This window comes from Ambystoma mexicanum, chromosome 1q (assembly GCF_040938575.1).
Source record: "Ambystoma mexicanum isolate Mex_15411 chromosome 1q, UKY_AmexF1_1, whole genome shotgun sequence".
NCBI classification, from domain to species: Eukaryota; Metazoa; Chordata; class Amphibia; order Caudata; family Ambystomatidae; genus Ambystoma; species Ambystoma mexicanum.
In genome coordinates this window covers 1,005,811,225-1,005,831,693 of record NC_090922.1, presented here as the reverse complement: position 1 = coordinate 1,005,831,693, position 20,469 = coordinate 1,005,811,225, and the positions used below count along the sequence as shown (strand labels likewise).

At 48.3% G+C, this 20,469-nt stretch overlaps 1 protein-coding gene across 3 annotated transcripts in view; it reads left to right on the top strand.

Annotated features, from left to right (window-relative positions):
* Window positions 1-4,437: 4,437 nt before the first annotated feature.
* Window positions 4,438-20,469, top strand: part of ST6GALNAC5 (ST6 N-acetylgalactosaminide alpha-2,6-sialyltransferase 5) — an 830,159-nt gene continuing 814,127 nt past the window's right edge. Inside the window, exons 1-2 of one of the 3 annotated variants that reach the window (XM_069641675.1) lie at window positions 4,438-4,767; window positions 8,971-9,198. In XM_069641675.1, the coding sequence (XP_069497776.1) occupies window positions 4,581-4,767; window positions 8,971-9,198 (415 nt within the window). In that variant the 5' untranslated portion in view covers window positions 4,438-4,580. Of the gene's footprint in view, window positions 4,768-6,020; window positions 6,174-8,970; window positions 9,199-20,469 lie in introns of those variants that run through there. The other 2 variants (XM_069641677.1, XM_069641676.1) reach the window with 2 other exon arrangements.

Here is a 20,469-nt window from a genome sequence, read left to right as displayed (position 1 = left end):
TTGTAATTCCATTTCCCTTAGTTTGAGATCCTGATGTTTGGCTTCAGCTAATACTTGTAACTTTTTCAACTCTAACTCAAATCTCATTTTTTCAAGAGAGACGAATTCTGGACTCAGTGCTGGACCTGGTAGGGTCCCTATGGCTAATGGTTGAGGCAGAAGGACCTTTTGAGGTAAAGAAGGGCTATCTTCATGAGACTCCTCTAACTCTTCTAACTCTTCAACAATATTAGAGTTAGACTCTGAAATATCATCATCCTCATCATTTTCTACATTTTCTGGTATAGTGGGTGTGACAGGCCTACTACCCAGACTTTGATTACTTAACAATCTTGCAATTAGTTCATTTTTCTTTCCTTTAACAGGGAGAGACCTGACTTTACACATTTCTTTCAGTTGCTGTACTGTCAAAATGATCAGGGCTTCCTGTCTGAAGTTATCCATATCTGGCATGTTACAACTGCTTTTTTAGTGGAGCTTACCCTTGTGAAGGTTTTTAGTTGAACAAAAGTAAAGCAAACTCTCAATGTAACAACTCTACAATATATCTTCACCGCCTTCCACCAGTGTTAGGCAAAGTTTGAATGCAGTACCCTCAGGTAACACTACAAAAAACTATGACTACAGGTAAAGGCAACCCAACCTTTGGTATAAGCTTGTACTAAACAGTTTTGGTAGCGTGTTGAGCAGCCAGGCCTATCTCAAGAGGGGAAATGCGAGCTGTAGTGGAGTTACACAAAGATTCACAATTACAGATATTCAAATAAACTCTTACGCTCAAGGTTTCTTGCATAAACAACTAATAATGTATTTATCGGTCAGTTATAAAGCCTTCTTCAGAAGGAAGCAATAGAATACTAACACACAAATATACTTCAGTACTGTACACTTTGAGTTTCTGAATCAGACAAGGCCCTTTTGGGATGGCCCACAGACACAACCTACACCCACAGGTGACTTCAGTAACAAGGGTGCTGGGGACATTAATACCTTACTGTTGGAGTTCAGAACACTCTTAAAAAGTTGGTAAAAGGCAAAGGTTATTAGAACACAAGAAATTAGAAATATTCATAAGCAGGGTAAATACTTTCAGATAGAACTTAGAACAGTCATTCAGTTCAAATAGGCTAAGCCAAAGTCAATGGGCAAAAGTCTTTGTATAAAATGCAGCACTTCAGGCAAGTAAATGGAAAAGTCTTTGCACAAGTTCTTTGGAGTCTTTGATAAAAAAGAAGAATCAAACGTAGGGCCACAAGCTGAATAGACTTGTGAGCTGCAGAAGTTACAAGCACTTCCACATTAAGAGGTAAGTTCTCTTAGACTTGTTTTACAGTACCTTGGTAAAGAAGAAAAGATGCAGTTGATGACTCGTGTTCCTTTAAAGCTCTGCAGATCTCACTGTTCCTGGGCCTCAGTCATGGGGACAAGAGGGAGGACGTCGGGGGACTCCCCCTACTGCACTGGTACTGTCAAAACTGGCAACCGTCAAAATTTACTTTCAGTGACTGTTTCGCGTTTCAGCTTCTTGCGAAACAGCAAATAGCAATAAACGCGGTTCCTGGCTGTCATGGTGGACTTTCCTTGTTTCTGGGGTCCTGCACTCTGCTGAGGGGGCTTAGGCTTGGTCAGTCCTGTTTTGTGGGAGTCCGGAGGATCTTCCAAAAGTTGTATGCCAGCTTTAATGTAATGCACACAATCTAGTGTCCTTCTCCCTGGCTATACGGTTCCTGCAGAAACTCTGAGGAAATTCAACCAGCTCCGAGATGGGTGTCCAGGTGGCTTCCTTTGGAGTTGATTGGTCACACCAACTCAAAGGGAGAAGTCATCCTTGCAGGGGCTTCTCTGTCGATGCGAACTTGGCGATTCGGACATGCAGCAGGGGTTCACCGGGCAAACCAACAGTCCAGTAGTTGCAGTAGCCGTCCTCTTCAAACTCTTCTTCGGTCCCTTCGTCCAGTGGTCGACTCTGCCTTCCAAGCCAAAAGACTTGCCTTTTAATCAGTTCTCTCCCATTCATTCCAGCCTAGCTGTCACTCACCCAGCAGGATGGCTGTCCTTGCTGGAGAGTCAACCAGCCAATCATCACAGAGTGCATTTGGGTCTTCTAGGAGACTAAGCACAGAGAGTTTTGGGCACCTCCCTCACTTCCTGCCTACCACAGACACTCGGGCGCCAGAGGCAGGTTTCTCTCAGAAACCCTGCCAAAGGCAAAATGAACAAAGAGACCAAACCTGGTTTGGCATGCAGAGAAACTCTCTAGAAGGACCTTTCCACAAAGACTTGGTGAAAAAAGAAGACCAGGAACCATTTTAGCAAAGATGGCTGGATGCCATTTTGAAAAAGATGGCTCCCCGGTTACTTTACCGGAGCCGCGAACGGTCGCGGTAAATAAAAACCAAGGTAGTTCAAAACGAAACAACTGCCACCAGCCAGTCAATTGAGGAAAGGGTAACATAACTAATGTTACATGAGCATTTAGACACAGGGGATACTAAGTAACCCTTCCAGCACTCTATGTAAGATAGGCTGTGCTGGGTCTAGCAAGTACAGTGCTAAGTAAAGTCAATTTCACTTTACTACTCTTGGAAACAGTAGTTGATCCCAGAGAAGGTATTTAATCCTTGGGAAATCTGGAAGATTTCCCTGTGTCACTGCACTGAAGGTGCTTTGTGACACAACTGTAAATGGTATGGAGTTGGTTAGACTCCACAACCAAAAAGAAACACAGTGTATAAAATCGCATTTAAATACATGAGAGAGTGGGAAAAAAAGGTCTCACTCTCTCCAGGAAAAAAATCAAGTCCTCAAGATCCAGCAAAGTTGCTGGCGGTCGCTAAGGTGGATGGAATTAACAGATTTTTTAGACTTCTCCCTAACAGCCTCTGAGTGGTGATTCTGGTTACTACTTTTCTTGAGTCTAAGTCTAAGTATAAGTTGGTGCCTTATGGGTCTCACTTTTCCTCAGCTTATGAGCGCACCCTGAACCAGTGCTGAATGTTGGCACCCACGTGCACAGTGCCTTCCGAAGCTCCACCCGTAGCCCACGGTGCTCAGGCTCCACAGTCACATGAATATGTGTCTGCCACCCACCTCAAGCCATACTCCCTGGTGTCTTCCTCTAAATGAAATCCTTCTTGTGTTTCCATCCTGTCATTAGTTCTCATTCCCCTTCTGGTGCATAAATCGTCCCTGGTGAACTATGAACTGAGCGAGTCTGATGGCATAGCTCTCAACTCACACGCTTTTGGCGGGTGTCACCCGCCTTCTAAACAGCTGACTCACCCGCCAAGCCTCCTGCATGCCCATTCATTTATTTCAATGGGCCTCTCACCTGCCAAAAATAAAATCGGGTGTTTTCACCCGCCTTTGTGACACAAATGGTTGAGAGCTATGTGATGGAGTGCGTTGACAGGGTGCCATTTCAGGGGGCGGTAATTAACAGGGTCCGGGGAGAGAGAATTCTGCTCCAGTGCTTTAAATTGAAATAAATGTATCGGGAGCTGTCACCTCTTTGGAGGGCTGTTGGAAGGAGGAGGCGTCTCCAAGGGGTTGTGCAACAAAGTATCTCTTCATAGAACCCAATCCTACCGATTTGCATAAAAGCAAAGAGCATTATGGGAGCATTATAATGTCAAGAATGTTAAATGTTTCACCCCGTTTCGCACCTGTTAATCCGGGTACAGTAGCCCTTTCCTGTGGGACTCCCGTGCGGTGCCTTTAACTGAATCGCAATCCGCGGACGGACATAAGCCTTTCGTTTCCCTCTAGTTTGTTGTGGTCCCTATTGCTTTGATCGGCTGCAGAATGGTAAACGCAGCCCTTATCCCTCACATAAACATCCTCCCTTCTCCCCTCCTCCTGACAGGTTACAGCTGATTTCGACCCAATGACGGGCGTTTGGGAGCGCTGTCAGCGCCGTCTGCTGAGATGTGATCTGGGGGACCTCAGCTGGAGGCAGGAGTTCACTGCCTGCCTATTGAGGTAACACGCAGGCTCTGTCTGCCACGATAAGGGCGTCCCAGCTCTTCGCTCCTCTCCCGCCGCGTTTGGCGCTTCTTGCAAGCTGTGTTTATCGCTGCAATTAAACACAGACCCGACCGCTCCACGAGTGCGGTGGATGGCTAGAATGCATATTGAAATATGACCTACAAGTGTCTAAAGTGCACTTATCGATATTAAATTAAAATTGGCAAGTGTATAGAGTACGTGAAGGTGCAGCAATCGATCGGGGAAGCAAAACACGATTTTTATGGTATCATTTGCATTAGACACTGTATACCACCATGCCATTAGACTGTATCACACACATGGGGATTGGGTGTCCCTTTTACCTTTTCTTATTAGTAATTGGCCTGATGCCATGCGGGGGTGCATGCCAGAGGCTGGAGCGGGGGACAGAGCGCGCAGCACATCCAGCTGTTCACAGGGTTTCGGAGGCATGATCGGAATAGAGATGTATGTGTGTGTCTAGCAGGGAACTATTGCATTTTATAATCTGGAGGGCTCTAGGACCCAGCGACCGCCACGGGAGACGGCTGTGTGTGTGGATATGACTAGGAGCCTAAAGAGGGTCCCGCTGGATGCTGTCTCCAGTCTCCGGCACTGCAGCAGCGACTTCCCGCCGGAACTCCAGCTCTCTCCCGCTTCCCGGAGCCCCGCACCGGCCGCCCGTCCGCACACAATGGAGGGAGCGAGGGGCAGGGAGCGGCCAGCGGCTTGAGTCTGAGGAGCCCACAGAGAGGGCACACAATGAAGAAGCCCCCGGTGGTGAGTGAGGGATTAGCGACTCTTAGGACAGGGATAGACACCCGGGGGTTTATATGGAGCTCTTAAAAGTCATTTCAGGGTAGCATTGGTGATATACCATGGGCGGACAAGACACTCCTAGAATAAATTCGGCCAGCGCAAACCCCACCACAGACAATGTGAAGCCAGCGCGAACCACAGCACCGATCCTATCCTGGGTCTGAGTTGTGCAAATTCTATACGACCAGGGAACACCCCACTACAGACTATATGCAACCTGAATAAATCCTCACTCCAGACCATGCGAAGCCAGAACAAACCTCCCCAGTGACTATGTGCACCCACAGAAAACCTCTATGCACACCCTGGGCGGCCAGGGCAAACTTCACTACAGGCCCTGTGCAGCCAGAGTCAACCTCACGTAAGGCCATGTGCAGCCAGAGCCAAACACGCCACAGATTATCTGCAACAACAGGAAAATGCAGTGACAACCCGGTGTAGCCAGGGCAAACCACACTACAGACTATGCACCCACAGAAAGCCTCTGTCCAGACCCAAACGGCCAGGGCAAACTTCACTACAGACCCTGTGCAGCCAGAGCAAACCACCCCACAGATCATATGCAGCAACAGGAACATACATTGACGAGCCTGTGTAGCCAGTGCAGACCACACTATAGACCATGTGCAGACAGAACAAACCGCACCACAGATCATATGCAGCAACAGGAACATACAGTGAAGACACTTTGTAGACTAGGCCAACCACACTACAAATTATGCATCCAGAACTAACCTCACTCCGGGCCCAATGCACTGAGTCAAAGCCGAGCGCAGACCCTGTCCAGGCAGAGCAAACCACTCTACCGATCCGATGCAGCCACCGTGCAATCCTCCGTGCAGCCAGAACCGACCCCACTACAGAACATTTGCAGCCAGAGCAAACTTTACTACATGCTCGGCTCTCCGCGAAACTAACTGTGCATTCAGCCCGTTCTTCATCGGAATGCACGTGGGTCCCGAAGACAGGCACGCTCGAGCTCGCGCGCAGCCAGAGCGGAGCTTACCTTCAAGCGTGGGCAGGCACAGGTCAGCACTGCAGACCATGGACAGCGGCTGGGGTTCTGCCAGCCCCAGCATCGGCGCTAGAGATCCCGTAGAGACAGGCGCTCGCCACATGCCACGCAAACAAGCAGACACAGGTCAGCACTGCAAACCATGGACAGCGCCTGGGGTTCTGCCAGCCCCAGTCTCGGTGCTAGAGATCCCGTAGAGACAGGCGCTCGCCACATGCCACGCAAACAAGCAGACACAGGTCAGCACTGCAAACCATGGACAGCGGCTGGGGTTCTGCCAGCCCCAGCCTCGGCGCTAGAGATCCCGTAGAGACAGGCGCTCGCCACATGCCACGCAAACAAGCAGACACAGGTCAGCACTGCAAACCATGGACAGCGGCTGGGGTTCTTCCAGCCCCAGCCTCGGCGCTAGATATCCCGTAGAGACAGGCGCTCGCCACAAGACCCGCAAGCAAACAGATCCCGCAGGTGGGGAGTTGTTTCATAGCAACACACGACTGGTTAAGGGGGTTATCCAAATAGTAGCGGAAGCCTTTGCGCGAGTTGTCTGAGTTGCATGCTGCACTAGTCTACACAGAGTGTTGCCTATTGTTTGGAAGTACTCGCTGTGTACTGGGCACTGGGTACTGGTTGGGATACGTTATTTCCAGTGAGATGAAAGTGCAGTAGATAGGGTAATGTTTGGGGGTGTTGTGTTGCTTGGTAGGAAGTCCGCTCCGATGGGTTCCATTGTTGGGGTTGGTGTCACAACTTAAATCACAGGAACAACAGAGGACATCTTGAACATCTACGTATGCGTTGTGTAAGTTGTGTGGTGTGTGCATAGCATTGATTTCCGCTTGTGTTAGCAGGTGGGTTTGGGGATTCGGGCGCTTCTCTTGTCAGTGCGAGCTGTGGCTACATCGGCTGGTATGTGCCAGAGCGAGGGTCGGGTGTGCATTGCCCTCTTTCTAGAATGGTCTCAAAACATGCTGCCGCTGAATACCTGTGGTTTAGAGAGAGCAGAGCACCCCGAAGCTCGGTCACTGCCGGGGGATTCTGGGGGAGTGACGAACAACAGACAGCTCCTAGAGTAGGGCACTCCTGAGGGCTGAACAATAGACAGCTCCTAGAGTAGAGCACTCGTGAGGGCTGAACAATAGGCAGCTCCTAGAGTAGGGCACTCGTGAGGGCTGTACAATAGATAACTCCTAGAGTAGGGCACTCGTGAGGGCTGAACAATAGATAACTCCTAGAGTTGGGCACTCGTGAGGGCTGAACAATAGACAGCTCCTAGAGCAGAGCACTCGTGAGGACTGAACAATAGACAGCTCCGAGAGTAGAGCAGCCGTGAGGGCTGAACAACAGACAGCTCCTGGAGCAGAGCACTCGTGAGGACTGAACAATAGACAGCTCCTAGAGCAGAGCAGCCGTGAGGGCTGAACAATAGACAGCTCCCAGAGTAGAGCACTCCTGAGGGCTGAACAATAGACAGCTCCGAGAGTAGAACACTCATGAGGACTGAACAATAGACAGCTCCGAGAGTAGAGCACTCGTGAGGACTGAACAATAGATAGCTCCTAGAGCAGAGCAGCCGTGAGGGCTGAACAATAGACAGCTCCTAGAGTAGGGCACTCGTGAGGGCTGAACAATAGACAGCTCCGAGAGTAGAGCACTCGTGAGGACTGAACAATAGACAGCTCCGAGAGTAGAGCAGCCGTGAGGGCTGAACAATAGACAGCTCCTAGAGTAGAGCACTCTTGAGGGCTGAACAACAGACAGATCCTGGAGCAGAGCACTCTTGAGGGCTGAACAATAGACAGCAGGGCACTCGTGAGGGCTGAACAATAGACAGCTCCGAGAGTAGAGCACTCGTGAGGACTGAACAATAGACAGCTCCGAGAGTAGAGCACTCCTGAGGGCTGAACAATAGACAGCTCCGAGAGTAGAGCACTCGTGAGGACTGAACAATAGATAGCTCCTAGAGCAGAGCAGCCGTGAGGGCTGAACAATAGATAGCTCCTAGAGTAGGGCACTCGTGAGGGCTGAACAATAGACAGCTCCGAGAGTAGAGCACTCGTGAGGGCTGAACAAAAGACAGCTCCGAGAGTAGAGCACTCGTGAGGACTGAACAATAGACAGCTCCGAGAGTAGAGCAGCCGTGAGGGCTGAACAATAGACAGCTCCTAGAGTAGAGCACTCTTGAGGGCTGAACAACAGACAGATCCTGGAGCAGAGCACTCTTGGGGGCTGAACAATAGACAGCAGGGCACTCGTGAGGGCTTAACAATAGACAGCTCCTAGAGTAGGGCACACTCGTGAGGGCTTAACAATAGACAGCTCCTAGAGTAGGGCATTCGCGAGGCTGAACAATAGACAGTTCCTAGAGTAGGGCACTCGTGAGGGCTGAACAATAGCTCCTAGAGTAGGGCACTCGTGAGGGCTGTACAATAGACAGCTCCTATAGTAGGGCAGTCGTGGTCTGAACAACAGACAGCTCCTAGAGTAGGGCACTCGTGAGGGCTGAACAATAGACAGCTCCTAGAGTAGGGCACTCGTGAGGACTGAACAATAGATAGCTCCTAGAGCAGAGCAGCCGTGAGGGCTGAACAATAGATAGCTCCTAGAGTAGGGCAATTGTGAGGGCTGAACAATAGACAGCTCCTATAGTAGGGCAGTCGTGGTCTGAACAACAGACAGTTCCTGGAGCAGAGCACTCGTGAGGGCTGAACAATAGACAGCATGATTGAGCACTGTATAGGTTGAAGGAATGTACTGCCCTAGGGGGCTCTAAAGAAAACATTGCATTTTGGAATACACTTCACATGGTGGCCCTGGGACTTGCTTATGAAGACACTGCGCTGAAGAAGCCAGTCTGGGATTAGCCCGCTCTAGGCACTATCAGCTCTGGTTAATGAACAGGTCAGATAGCAAGGCCTTGAAGAGCACGGCAGTGGCAACCCTGCCCTGGTGATTAGACAGCTCAGAGGTAGACCAGCCTGGTGCACGGACCGCTCTGGGCAATAAAGCGCTTTTAAGATATTGGCCACATATAGCGCTGTAGGGGACGTTGCGCGCACTGCCTCGCCCGCATGGAGGGGCAGCGCCTCAGCAAGCAGCGCTCTCCCGCCGGGACCGGTGTGCCTCACCGCCTGCCTCTCTCTCCACAGCGCCAGGGGCTGGCCGTCTTCCTGGCTCTCAGCACGGTGGGCGCCAGCCTGTTGCTCATGTACGGCGGAGTCGGCGTGCGGTTGCAGAAGGGGCTGAGGCAGCAGCGGGCAGAGGCGGCGGACGGCGAAGACAGCGGTGGCGAGGCCCTACCCCGGCCCCCGGGCGGCAGCCAGGCTCCGGCCGCACGGGTCCTGCAGGGCTACGTGAGCGTCAACGACCACCGCAAGGTAGGCACCGGGGCCCACGCCCCGCGAGGGGGCTGGGTGGCGGCACAGAGTGCGTGCGTGGCACTGTGCCGCCGGGTGATGCAGACGACCACCACATCGCTGCCTTTTCCATGTTCGCTTCCCACTGATTATGTGCAATTCAGAGACATAAGTGCATGTCACCAGCAGAACAACGTGTAAAATATTGAGATCGTACTGGGGACCCCGTCCGCGCAGTCCCGTCCTCAGTCTGTTATGAAGTCCCGAGCCGCCCGCGCCTGCGTCCTCATCCGTTCAGAGTGCTGTGTTACTGCGAACCCCACAACCCTGCCCGCCACCCCCATACCTGAGCATGCATCTCCCACTTTTGCGAGTGTTGCTTAACTGTAAGCCGGACCCCCTCTTGCACCGCCCCCAGCCGCACCTGACACTCTTAGACGGTGACGTGTCTTTAATCCTGACCCCCACCCTGTGCCAGTGCCACACCACCATCACGGACGCCTTCCCCTCGCTTCACTTCTGTTCCCACCCATCACCTGTCCCCCTACATCACACTTTCATGTTTTTCTGACGCTAATCTCTCCCTCACCCTGCACTGCCCTCTTCCCTCGCCCCTGCCCTTCACCCTTACAATAATATGTGTGCGTGGCGAGGCTTGGCATCACCCACAGCTACCACCTCCACAAACATCTTCCATATTTAAAGTTGGCAGTAACCCTTGCTCTGCCTCCCTCCGACACTCCACTTAAACCTGTCACCTCCCCCACCCCCGTCAGCTGCCCATCATCTCGACTGTTCACACTCACACACCTGTGACTGATGTGCAGTCACCATGCACTGCCTGATGCCGTCATCTCTGCATGTTGTGGCGCCACGGCCTGCACTCCTCGTGCCCACTCTGTGTGAGGAATGGGGCTGTTGGTGTTGGGGGACAGGGGTGCTCGTTATTGCTTAGCCCCTGCATGCATTTTTGCACCGTGTTTGGGGGACTTCCGTGTTGTGACACATGCTTCCGGGATGTTACACACATCACTGTCCGGTTTGTCTGTGATTCCCAACAGGGACCAGTGAGCGAGTGCAGCTACCTGGCGTGTGGGCTGATAGCAGCGCGCAGAGGACCCGCCACCTCATGCTTTACTATCCTAACGGTTCATGAGGCGTCAGGCAGTTGTTGGCCTCCCTGCTGCCCATCCCTCTCCCCTCCGCTCTATCTACAACTACGCTATAAGTCTTCTTTTTTCTTCATCCTCCCGTGACTCTTGCCTCACTTCCCATTTAATCACGTACACTCCTTAACACCCTCTGTCTTTAAATGTCTTCCTAATCTTGCCCCTCCTTATCTTTCTGCTCTTATTTCTTTCTACATCCCATCGTGCTCTCTCCGCTGTGACACTCTCTTTCTTCTTCCTGTCACCGCCCCCCCCCCTTGTGCTAACTCCTGCTTCCCTTCCTCCTCTCCCCCAAACACCGGAACGCGCACTTCCCCCCTGCCCCCTCGTCCACCTCTCTCTTCTTTACCTGTTTTCCGATCACGTCTAAAAACTCAATTGCTTTCCAGTGAAATTGTGTTTCTCGGTTTTCTTCCCTTGAATTAATTGTACCATTTATTTTGTATTCCTGTAAAGCGCTTTGGCGTTAAGCGCTATGTAAATGAAAATAAATTCAAATATATAAATCAAGTGTCTGAAGGCCCACTTGGATAACACATTTTCATTAAACAAGTAGCCCATTTACAGCTGTCATTAAGCCATTCACACTCAGCAGCTGGCTCAAAGATATCCCAGGAGAATGTGTTTTGGACAGGGATGGGCAGACAGTGGGTGGGAATGGCCATACGTTTTAACATGGGCAGGGGAAGTGAATGGGCGTTAAATAACCAAACATCACCCTGAAGCTGTTTGTCCCTTCTCAGGTGCCATCTCCCTCCTAATGGTACTCCAGTGCAATGGCCTTGGTTTAATTGTCACCTGGTATCCAACATTGACAAGCACTGGCAAAGCCAATCGTTTTGGTGTTTTATGCTGTTCTTTGCATTTTGCAATTATAGGCACCAGAGTGCAAAGAGTATAGTGCAAAGTTTAAAAGGAGGATGTGATAAGAGTCTTGGGTGTGCAAGAGAATGAGAAGGAAGGAGAATAGAGCAAGAAAGGACATTATTGAGACAGGGTGCCATTGATGAAGAGCAAGAGGAAATATGAGCGAGAAATATAGATTGTGAGGGGAAGGAGGAGAGAGGGTATAGAGTGGGGGTGGGGTTAGTGTATTCTAGAGAGAGTTGGGTGGGTGGGGGTAGAGAGAGTAGGAGTTGGTGGGTTGGTTGGTTAGAGAGTAGGGTTTGGGTGGGTTGGTTGGTGTAGAGAGTGGGAGTAGGGTGTGTGGGAAGGGGTAGAGAGAGTGGTGATAGGGTGGGTGGATTTGTTTGAGAGATGGGGTAGGTTCAGTGGATGTGTAAAAGAGGAGTGAGCATAGGTAGTGAGAGTGGAGGTATGTAGTTGGGTGAGTGGGAGTAGAGAAAGTGTGGGTACGGTGGGAAGATGGAGAGAGCGTGGGGTGAGAGGTTGTGCTAGGGTGGGTGGGGTAGAGAGGGTGGGGTAGGGTGGGTGCATGGAGGTAGAGAGGGTGGGTTTAGGATGGCTGGGGTTAGAGAGAGTATGGCTAGGCTAGGGTGAGGGAGAGAAAGTGGCTTTAAGGTGGGTGGCGTTAGAGAGAGTGGGGGTAGGGTGGGGTAGTAGAGATAGTGGGGAAGGGTGGGTTAGAGAGGGTGGGGGTAGGGTGGGTGGGTTAAGGTGAGAGAGTGGCTGTAGGGTGGGTGGCGTTCGAGAGAGTGGGGGTAGGGTGGGAGAGTAGAGATAGTGGGGTAGGGTGGGTAAAGTTAGGGAGATTGGGGTAGGGTGGGAGTAGAGAGAGTGGAGGTATTGTAGAGAGACTGGGGTAGAGAGCATGGGGTTAGGGTGCATGGGGCTCGAGAGAGTGGGGGTTTGGTTGGGGTAGAGAGAGTGGGGATAGGATGGGTGGGGGTAGTGTGGGTGGTGGTAGACAGGATGGGCATATGGGTAGGGAAAGTGGGGATTGGGTGGCGGCAGGTAGAGAGAGTGGGAGTGGGTGGGAGGATGAAACCATGAAGAACAAAGTATCCTCAGGAGGAAAGTAGCCCACAATAGCTCAAACAAAACCCAGCCAGCACACGTGACAGGGTGGAGTGGGTGGGTGGAGATAGACAGAGTGGTAGTGGGGTGACCAGGTGAATGTAGAAAGGCAGCCATCAAAACAAATCTGCCATCAAAAGATTCCTGAAAATACCAAATTGGCCATGGAAAATAGACCAAAATAGCCCAATATGAAATCATTGCGCAGCTGGGCAATGGAATGCCCTGCACCCGACTTGCTTCTTACAAAGCTGCTGATTGGAGCAAATATTGTTAGGGAACCTCGTATTGGGTAGTACGGCAGAGGAGTTTCTGAAAGAGATTTTAGTGATTTGGCAGTTTTGCCATGGCATTGCCAGTTGCTATGCCAACCAGATATTCGCAGTCCAGAACCCCCTTCCCTCTCTCTCTTCTGTAACAATGGTTTCTAAAATGTTGTGAGTCAGCAGCGAAACCAAACGTAAGGTGTTGCTTTCTAAAGTGCACTTTGTAAGCCCAAAAGTCCCATGCTTACATGCTGTGTCCATGCAACCAAATTTGGCAGTGATTGGCGAAAGATATAGGACCTGTGAGCAATTGCCATCTGGTAAGGGTGCAAAGCTCTGGCTTTTTTTTGATTTTTTATTAACAAATAGAATGATGAGGGTAATTCTGTCTTAAATTTCCTGTCAACTCTACACCAAAAGCATAGTGCACTCCTGCCCTGCCCCATCAGTAGTCTGATCCGTGGCACCAGCTCTACTCGTGGCACAGAGCAGGTTTGAGGGTCCTGAGATGTCCACTTGATAGCCGCAGAGACAGACAAGTCCCTGCTGCACAGAGGCAGCATTTAAGATGATCATCATGCTTCGCCCATGCTGGTAGCAGGTTAAACTCTAAATAAAAGCTAGGCTTATGTTTTGGAAACAAAGGGCCTCATTACACGGAAGGCGGTGAGCCCTGACGCTATTAGCGTCATGGCTCATGCCGGTAAAATACCGGCACCGCCTTGGCGGAAAGGGGATTTACCGCCACATTCCAAGGTTGGTGGGGCGGTAAATACCCCTTCCGCCATTGCCCTTCCCCATTCCCATTTCTGCCCCATAGGGCTCTATGGGAATGCGGGAGGCGCTAATTACGGCACCGCAATTTTGCGGTGCCGTAATTAGCTCCGAGGTCCCTTAGCGGGTTGGTTTTTAACGCCTGCAAAAAGCATGCGTTAAAGCACCAACCCGCTAAGGGACCTCGTAGTAAGGCGGTACTGGTTAACGGTCACCGTTACCATTAACGCTGGCCGTTAACCATTACCGCCTTCCGTGTAATGAGGCCCAAAGATTTACATGCTTAAATGTGGGTGATTAGTGGGTAGCACAACATGTGGTGTTTATTGAGGATTATACCCTTTGTTTGTTCATTACTATACTTATATGTTGATTGATAGGATGTTCCATATTTCAAGAAAAACCAAAGTTGAACACAATCAACATGCCATGTACAATGCTTGATTCATGGGAATACATGTCTAAAGGTAAATGAGTGCCTGCATTAAATAATTGGTGAAAATTAAAAAAATATGAAACTATTAAATAAGAAAAGAAGAATACCAATAAAATAGATACATTGGTTGACAATATTTAGTTCCAAGAAATGTATTTACATTTATTGTGGTTAAAAGTGATAGAAATTGATATTGACTGCGCAAAATGTTGGGCACATCTTGGTGAAAAAATGTCAGATTGAACCCATTTTACACAACTGAAGGGGTTTCCTTTATGTATTGATATATTTTGGCACAGTGCATGGTGCGACTTATGATCACAACCGCCACATTCTAGTTGATATCGCACATATGCCAGCTCCACTATGAAGATGATGTGTATTCTGGTCAGCCAGGTGTAGCCCGCCAAATGGCTGGGTCTCCTCTTTGTTCTCTTTGTGAGGCAAGGTAACACCCTCCACCTGAGACAGCCACACAGCAGGTAGCTGTCCTGGCCACATGGAAGACAAGCCTTACACCAGAGTGTTGCATCTCTAAAGGTCTTTGTTCCCAAGAATGGAAGGGGGCAGGATTATGATAGGCAAGAGGGTTCTGGTCAATGGGAGATGTTTTCCACCATTTTTATTCTCGCTGTCCCTCTCTCTCTTTCCTGTCCCCTCCATTTCCTCTGTAGTAAAGCACTTTGGGTGTGACATCAACATGGCAAAGTCCACTCCCTCTTTAAGCAGGGATCGGACCACTAAGGCAGGCTAACATTTGTCCAATAACCTGAGGATCTTTGCCCTTAAAAAAAGGAATCTTCCACCCCTTCAGCAGATTTGCTGAGGTTGTCTTGCACCATTTAAGGCCACAGATTAATTCTGAAAATCTCACTAGACTTCCTTTGAGAGAGTTGTACTCTCCAAAGCCCTCTGCCTGAGGTGAAGAAGGAATTCTCCAAGAAAGAAGGAAGATTTGTCCCCTACTGCTCCCAGGGCACATTGGGAGTAACCTCTGCAGTGGGTCAGGACCTACCACTCTGCACCAGAAATCGCCTGATATGGGAGAGCAGACCCTGAACAGAATCAACCTATCCTTAAGTTCCCCTTAAAGGGCCTAACAGCAACTAGTGGATCAGACCAGCCATAGCTCCCTGTTCACCGCACTGACCGGTTGCTCCATGTTACCCGCTCCTGGAACAAGAGGGATGTCGGTGGTGCTGATTGCTGTGCTCCTTTATGCATCAAACACTTGCTTGCACCTTCGACCAGCTCAACACAGTATCCTGCCAAAGCTCGCTACCTGGTAGGCCCGAAGCAACTGGTTAATACCGGGACCTGAACTGAATCACTGGAGAGTCACGCGCCTTCTCTAACCAGCGGTTACAACCGTTACTCAGCCCAACTAGCCCATGAACCTCTGCCTCATTGTTCGCACATCATTGCACCCAAGATCAACACTTCTAAGACCGTCGCACACTGACTCAAACTGCTGGAGCATCACTTATTGACCCTTCCCAGTGGCTAAAGCCTGGCTCGGCCTGGCCAACTGCAAAGCATTCCTGTCACCGTCCCCATCTGCTTCCTTGAGGAGACGCCATTCTACCACACAGAGCACCTGCATTCACCCCTACTCAATGCCTGCCTGCTGCCGAAGCCTCCATAATCCTCTGTGCTCGAACTGAGACTGATCAGCTCGCATCTACGTTCAACCCCGGGTCCGACTGTGTCCGTCCACCAAGAAATGAATGCCGCTACTGTTGACTCTGAACTGCCCCCTCGGTCCACTTGGACCCTAGAGACTGGTTAGGTCATGACCACTCTTGTTTTCTACCAAGATATCCCGTTTATGGTAGTACCTTACCTACCACCCCTGGAACTATGCTCAGAATGCTACTTTCTCCAGTTTTGCTGTATATTCTCTGCTTTTGGGGTGCATTTTTGTACAGTATTGTTTTATTTATTCTATGTGCAGATGGTGTTGATTACAGTGGTCAAAGTGAGCGGGAGCGGCTGGGAGCGGTGCTCCTCCACTTTTTAAAATTACGTTTTACAGCTCCTATACTTTTATTTTAAAAAGAAACCATTCCGGAACAGTTTCGTTTTAAAATATCAGTGTAGGAAGAAGTTGAGACTTGCACTTTCAGTGCACTACACTGAACGTTCCCTTAAACAACAGGTGCATGTGTTTGGGGGTTTGTATTGTGTGTGGGAGGCGGTGTGATGATGGGGTTTCTGGGGAGTGGGTGCAGGCTGGCAGGGAACATAGCTCCACTACTTCTTTTCGTGCACTTCGACCACTGGTTGATTAAAGTTTTTTCATTTGTATAGAACCTTGACAGGATATTCCCTTAATTTTGGACTGTCTTACTGTGTTGTTGGGTCATTACTGGTTAATCTTCACACCCCTCTTAAGAGCATAGCCTTCCCTCACCTCACGTTACCACAAAAGGAAGTACATCTCTTAACTGTTGTTGTTTTATCTTTATGACTGCATTGTGTTTTGGTTTGTAGAAGTGTGAGGTCTAAGTGGGCCGTTTTACGCCTACTCACCCTTGTACTCCTGCAAAGCAGAATCCTCTTCATCACAGTAACAATAAGGACTTCAAAATCATCCTACCTCCCACCTTCACAGACAGTATTACAGTGTGACACAAAATCTGTCCACCGAAACCCCGATTAAACAATGGAACACACACCATCTTTATTTCCTTAAATACCAAACTAACCCACCACAGATACACCAACTCCTTAAGCGCTTCTCTGACAACCTACAGACAAACAAACAGACAATACCTTAGCAACCTGGAGAACACAATAACCACTGCTCCGGACGCTTTCAAAATATCTAAAACTTGCGCCACAAAGAGATCCCTATCTTTTCTGATCTGGAAATTTCAGCATTGCAAAAAATAAAATAAACAGTGCCACATTGACCTTCCCCTCCTCCTATGCATTAGTTCCCTACCCTACCTCTAGCAGATCCTGCAGCTTTGAAATTGTGAAAACGGCAGAAGGCGTGCTACAGAAGACAAAATAACATAGACAACCAAAGCATAACATGGTGTTTGACACATTTTCCTGTAGGGCAGTACTCTGGATGGCCCCAGCAACCTCTGTGAATAGCATCAACAAGGAAGGAAACTAATGTTGGTTCTGCCGCAGTTAGCCTGTTAGATTAGAATCTATGGTGCATTGACTGGATGATGAGACTATACACATCTGCTTTTCAAATCAAGTGTTATTGGACTGTCTCAGGGCCAGTGCAACAATATCACACTTCTAGGTGATGGCCTTGGGGACCACTAATAGAGGAGTAGGAAGGTACAACATGTTGTCCCTAAGGCCATTAAATGTGCCCCTTTGTAAGGGTGTGTTTTTAGTTTGTGCTATTAGGCGTCACTTTCGACACCTATAATCAAAATTATTACATTAAAGTACAGATAGAGAGAAATGGCATATGAGGAGGCACACACAGCTTGTAGGTGTTTTTTGGTCATTTGCCCACCCATTGACTGCCCATGGCAATTCTTATCGCTACACCCAGTTCCTGCCCCTCCCTGCCCAAAATACCTCCTATGGGAACTCTTTGAGCTTGCTTTAACCAAGCCTTACTATCAAACTTTGCTCTCAAAGTGCCTGCCAGTGCTTTTCATAGCAGTCTTCAGAGAGTTAATGACATAATTGGAGTTATAAACGTGCTGCAGATGTAATAAAAATGTCTTAACTAGGTCTGCCTTCAGTCACTCAATTTATAAGCACTCTGCATGTTCTTCACTGAAGGCCTGTTAAAAACATGCATTGGCAAAGCCAACACTTTTCGCTTGGGGACAAGTATTAGGCATTTGCCAGTCACTGCTAATAGATGCTCAGGTACTCGCACCATTTTGCATCGTCTACCATCAATGGCCAGATAATACCACTGTGGCTGTGCCTGGCAAGTGTCTTTGACATGCCTACTCAAAAGCCCAAACTGTTGGCATTGCCAATGCTTGTTTCCAATAGTGTGAACTTAATCCCTTATAAGGACTCCCATTTTCACTTACAAATCATAGTGAGACTAAATTATTTGCCCAGTTTCACACACTTTGGCTAACCAGTGAAGCTGGGATTTTAACACATTTTGCAATTTAGGCCCGTGACCACATACATTCCGTACTTCACTCTGTACAAATATTTACATTTTGGATTGCAAAGCCTATGATAAAACAGTCTTAGAGAGTTCACTTGCCAAATACACAAGTTGTTATGTTGCATTGTAAAGCAACATAACAACATGTAAGTCCTCACAGAAAAATGTTTAGCCCAAAGCATAGCATTGTAGCTTTAGTTCGACATTCTCATTGGCAAACTACAAGTCTCAGAATGCAAAATAATACAAGCCTGAAAAATCTTTTTAACCCCACTCTATATGTTTAGTACTTCAAGAAACACACTAAACAACGCTGTATAATAAACACAGTTAGGTGTGGTGATTCTTTGTCACAAATGACAAGCTCATTGTTATGCATGATGGTAAAACCATTTGTCTATGGACATAAAAAACCTGTAATTTTGTGCATGGCAAGTAGACATGTATATGAACCAAAAGGGGTCTTTATGTGTTTCTGTCACAGATTTGCAAAGTAACTGGTGCTAAGTTGGATATTTCAGTTGGAAATGTCCCATCGCGCATAACAACGGCTCTGCTGCTGATAGCAAAAGACATGTGAGCAGGATGTTAAGTTGCTGTCTGCAGAGTCATGGAGTGTGTGTGCCAGTGTCACTGCCAGGTGTAACTTGGGAAATGGAAAGTCATCGACCCAAGCAGAGTTGATTCCATACTTGGCTCGTGAGAAAGAAAATGCGCCCAGGATGCTTTTTGTGACTGTTTGAACTATAGGTACTCACTCTAAAATAAAATGCAGTAGTGGTACGCCTTACATATTTTCATATTGCACTTCCTGCTCTGTATATACCAATGAATTGAATTGAATTGATGTTTTATTTCTATCGCGCTCATACACAAGTGTTTCAGAGCGTGGATGTGGACAGTTTGAGCACAGGATGTGAGGCTGGGTCTACTTCTGCACACAGTCTTGCTCGTGGGAGTCTTCCGAAGCCTGCTTCTGGGTGCCAGCTCCTGAGACCCAGAGCAGATCATGGAGACTGCCCCGGGGATTTGGGCCTCTTGGCGGAGCTGCAACCTGAACCCCCAGGTGGAGGGGTGCTTGGGCAAGACAGACATTGCAGGGGAGCGCAGCTCTCTCTTACATAACCCTCAGAGAGCGCAGGTCCCTTGTGTTCCCTCCCTATTTCCGACCCCGGCAAACGATTCTCTGCATAGCCCCGTGTCTTTAGGAAGGCACCCAAAATCGGGGCGGTGTTGTATCGAATGCACGCCCGCCAGTGCCCAGGGTTTTTGACGAACTTTTATGATTGTGCTCTTCATGTAGGTATTTCCAATTGGGTTTAGGGAGAGTGGATCCTTTTGAAAGAGAAGGTGCTGAATGTGGAGCTCCTTACCAAACTCTGATAGATAAATACATGATTACAATGATAACAGATTATAGTGGATCCAAGGGCACGTGCACATGTACATGGAATACAGTGATGCCCTTAGCGGCCCTCCACCCTGTACCCATACCTGCTTTACCACCATGTCGAACAATCTGACACTGCTCTTACCTAGCAGTCTGCAGAGTTTAATGTGATGCCCTATATTCCCCTAAACTTGATCACATAGGAAATTGGGTATATGCAAAAAGTGAATTTCAGTGACTAGTGATACCTCTACGAACATACTTCACGATTTGTGGAAACTAATGGAAACATTAATGAATGTCGTATGTGCATCGACAGCACAACGCATTGCTAACACCCACATAATGGTAACGAATTAGACAAAAGGGTACATGTCAAGTTGAAACCGAGTTTGGCTTTTAAATGAAGACATTTCTTATATTTTCACATGAACTTTTATAGCGTGTAAATCAACTGTAACATATCCGAAATGTTCGTATTTGTTTAAGTCCTATTATTGCGCAATATATCAATCTTTGAGTGGTCATCATTTTGAATTATAACCCATGTGAAACTATGCCGCATAAATTACCAAGCCCTACCACCTCCCCCTGCCTTCAAACATGGACTACAACATGAAGGTCATTTAGGAATAATGCACGAACAATAAAGATGTACATATATTTTTGTGTATCTTATTGTGACATATATGTACTTGTAGCATCGACAAAAGTAACATCACAGAAATGAAAATTACACATAGCTTCTCCAAGGATAATTACCACTTCCTTAGTTCCACAACTTCCTTAATTCCACTACGTACATCCTTTGTTATAAGTCAATAGCTCATTAGTGTTCATAGCAATCTGTCACTTAATGATACCACAAATTAATCTCAGACTACACGTGTTTCACCACATAGAATATGAAAGTTAACTATCCTATGGCGAGCTCCTTCAGGGCTATTTCCTTATTTACAATATCTGTCTGTACTACATGATAATCCTGTGTCTATTGTATATTTCATGCAGTCTCCCAATATCTCTCATATTTGTGTGTCTTGAATCTATAGTCAAACTATTCTTTGGATTCATGATCCATTTCTTGCACTCTGAGTAACGTGTTAGGTCTTAGCTTGCTCAAATTCTTTCAAAGTATAAACATCTAGTTCGAGGCTGGGGATCTCATC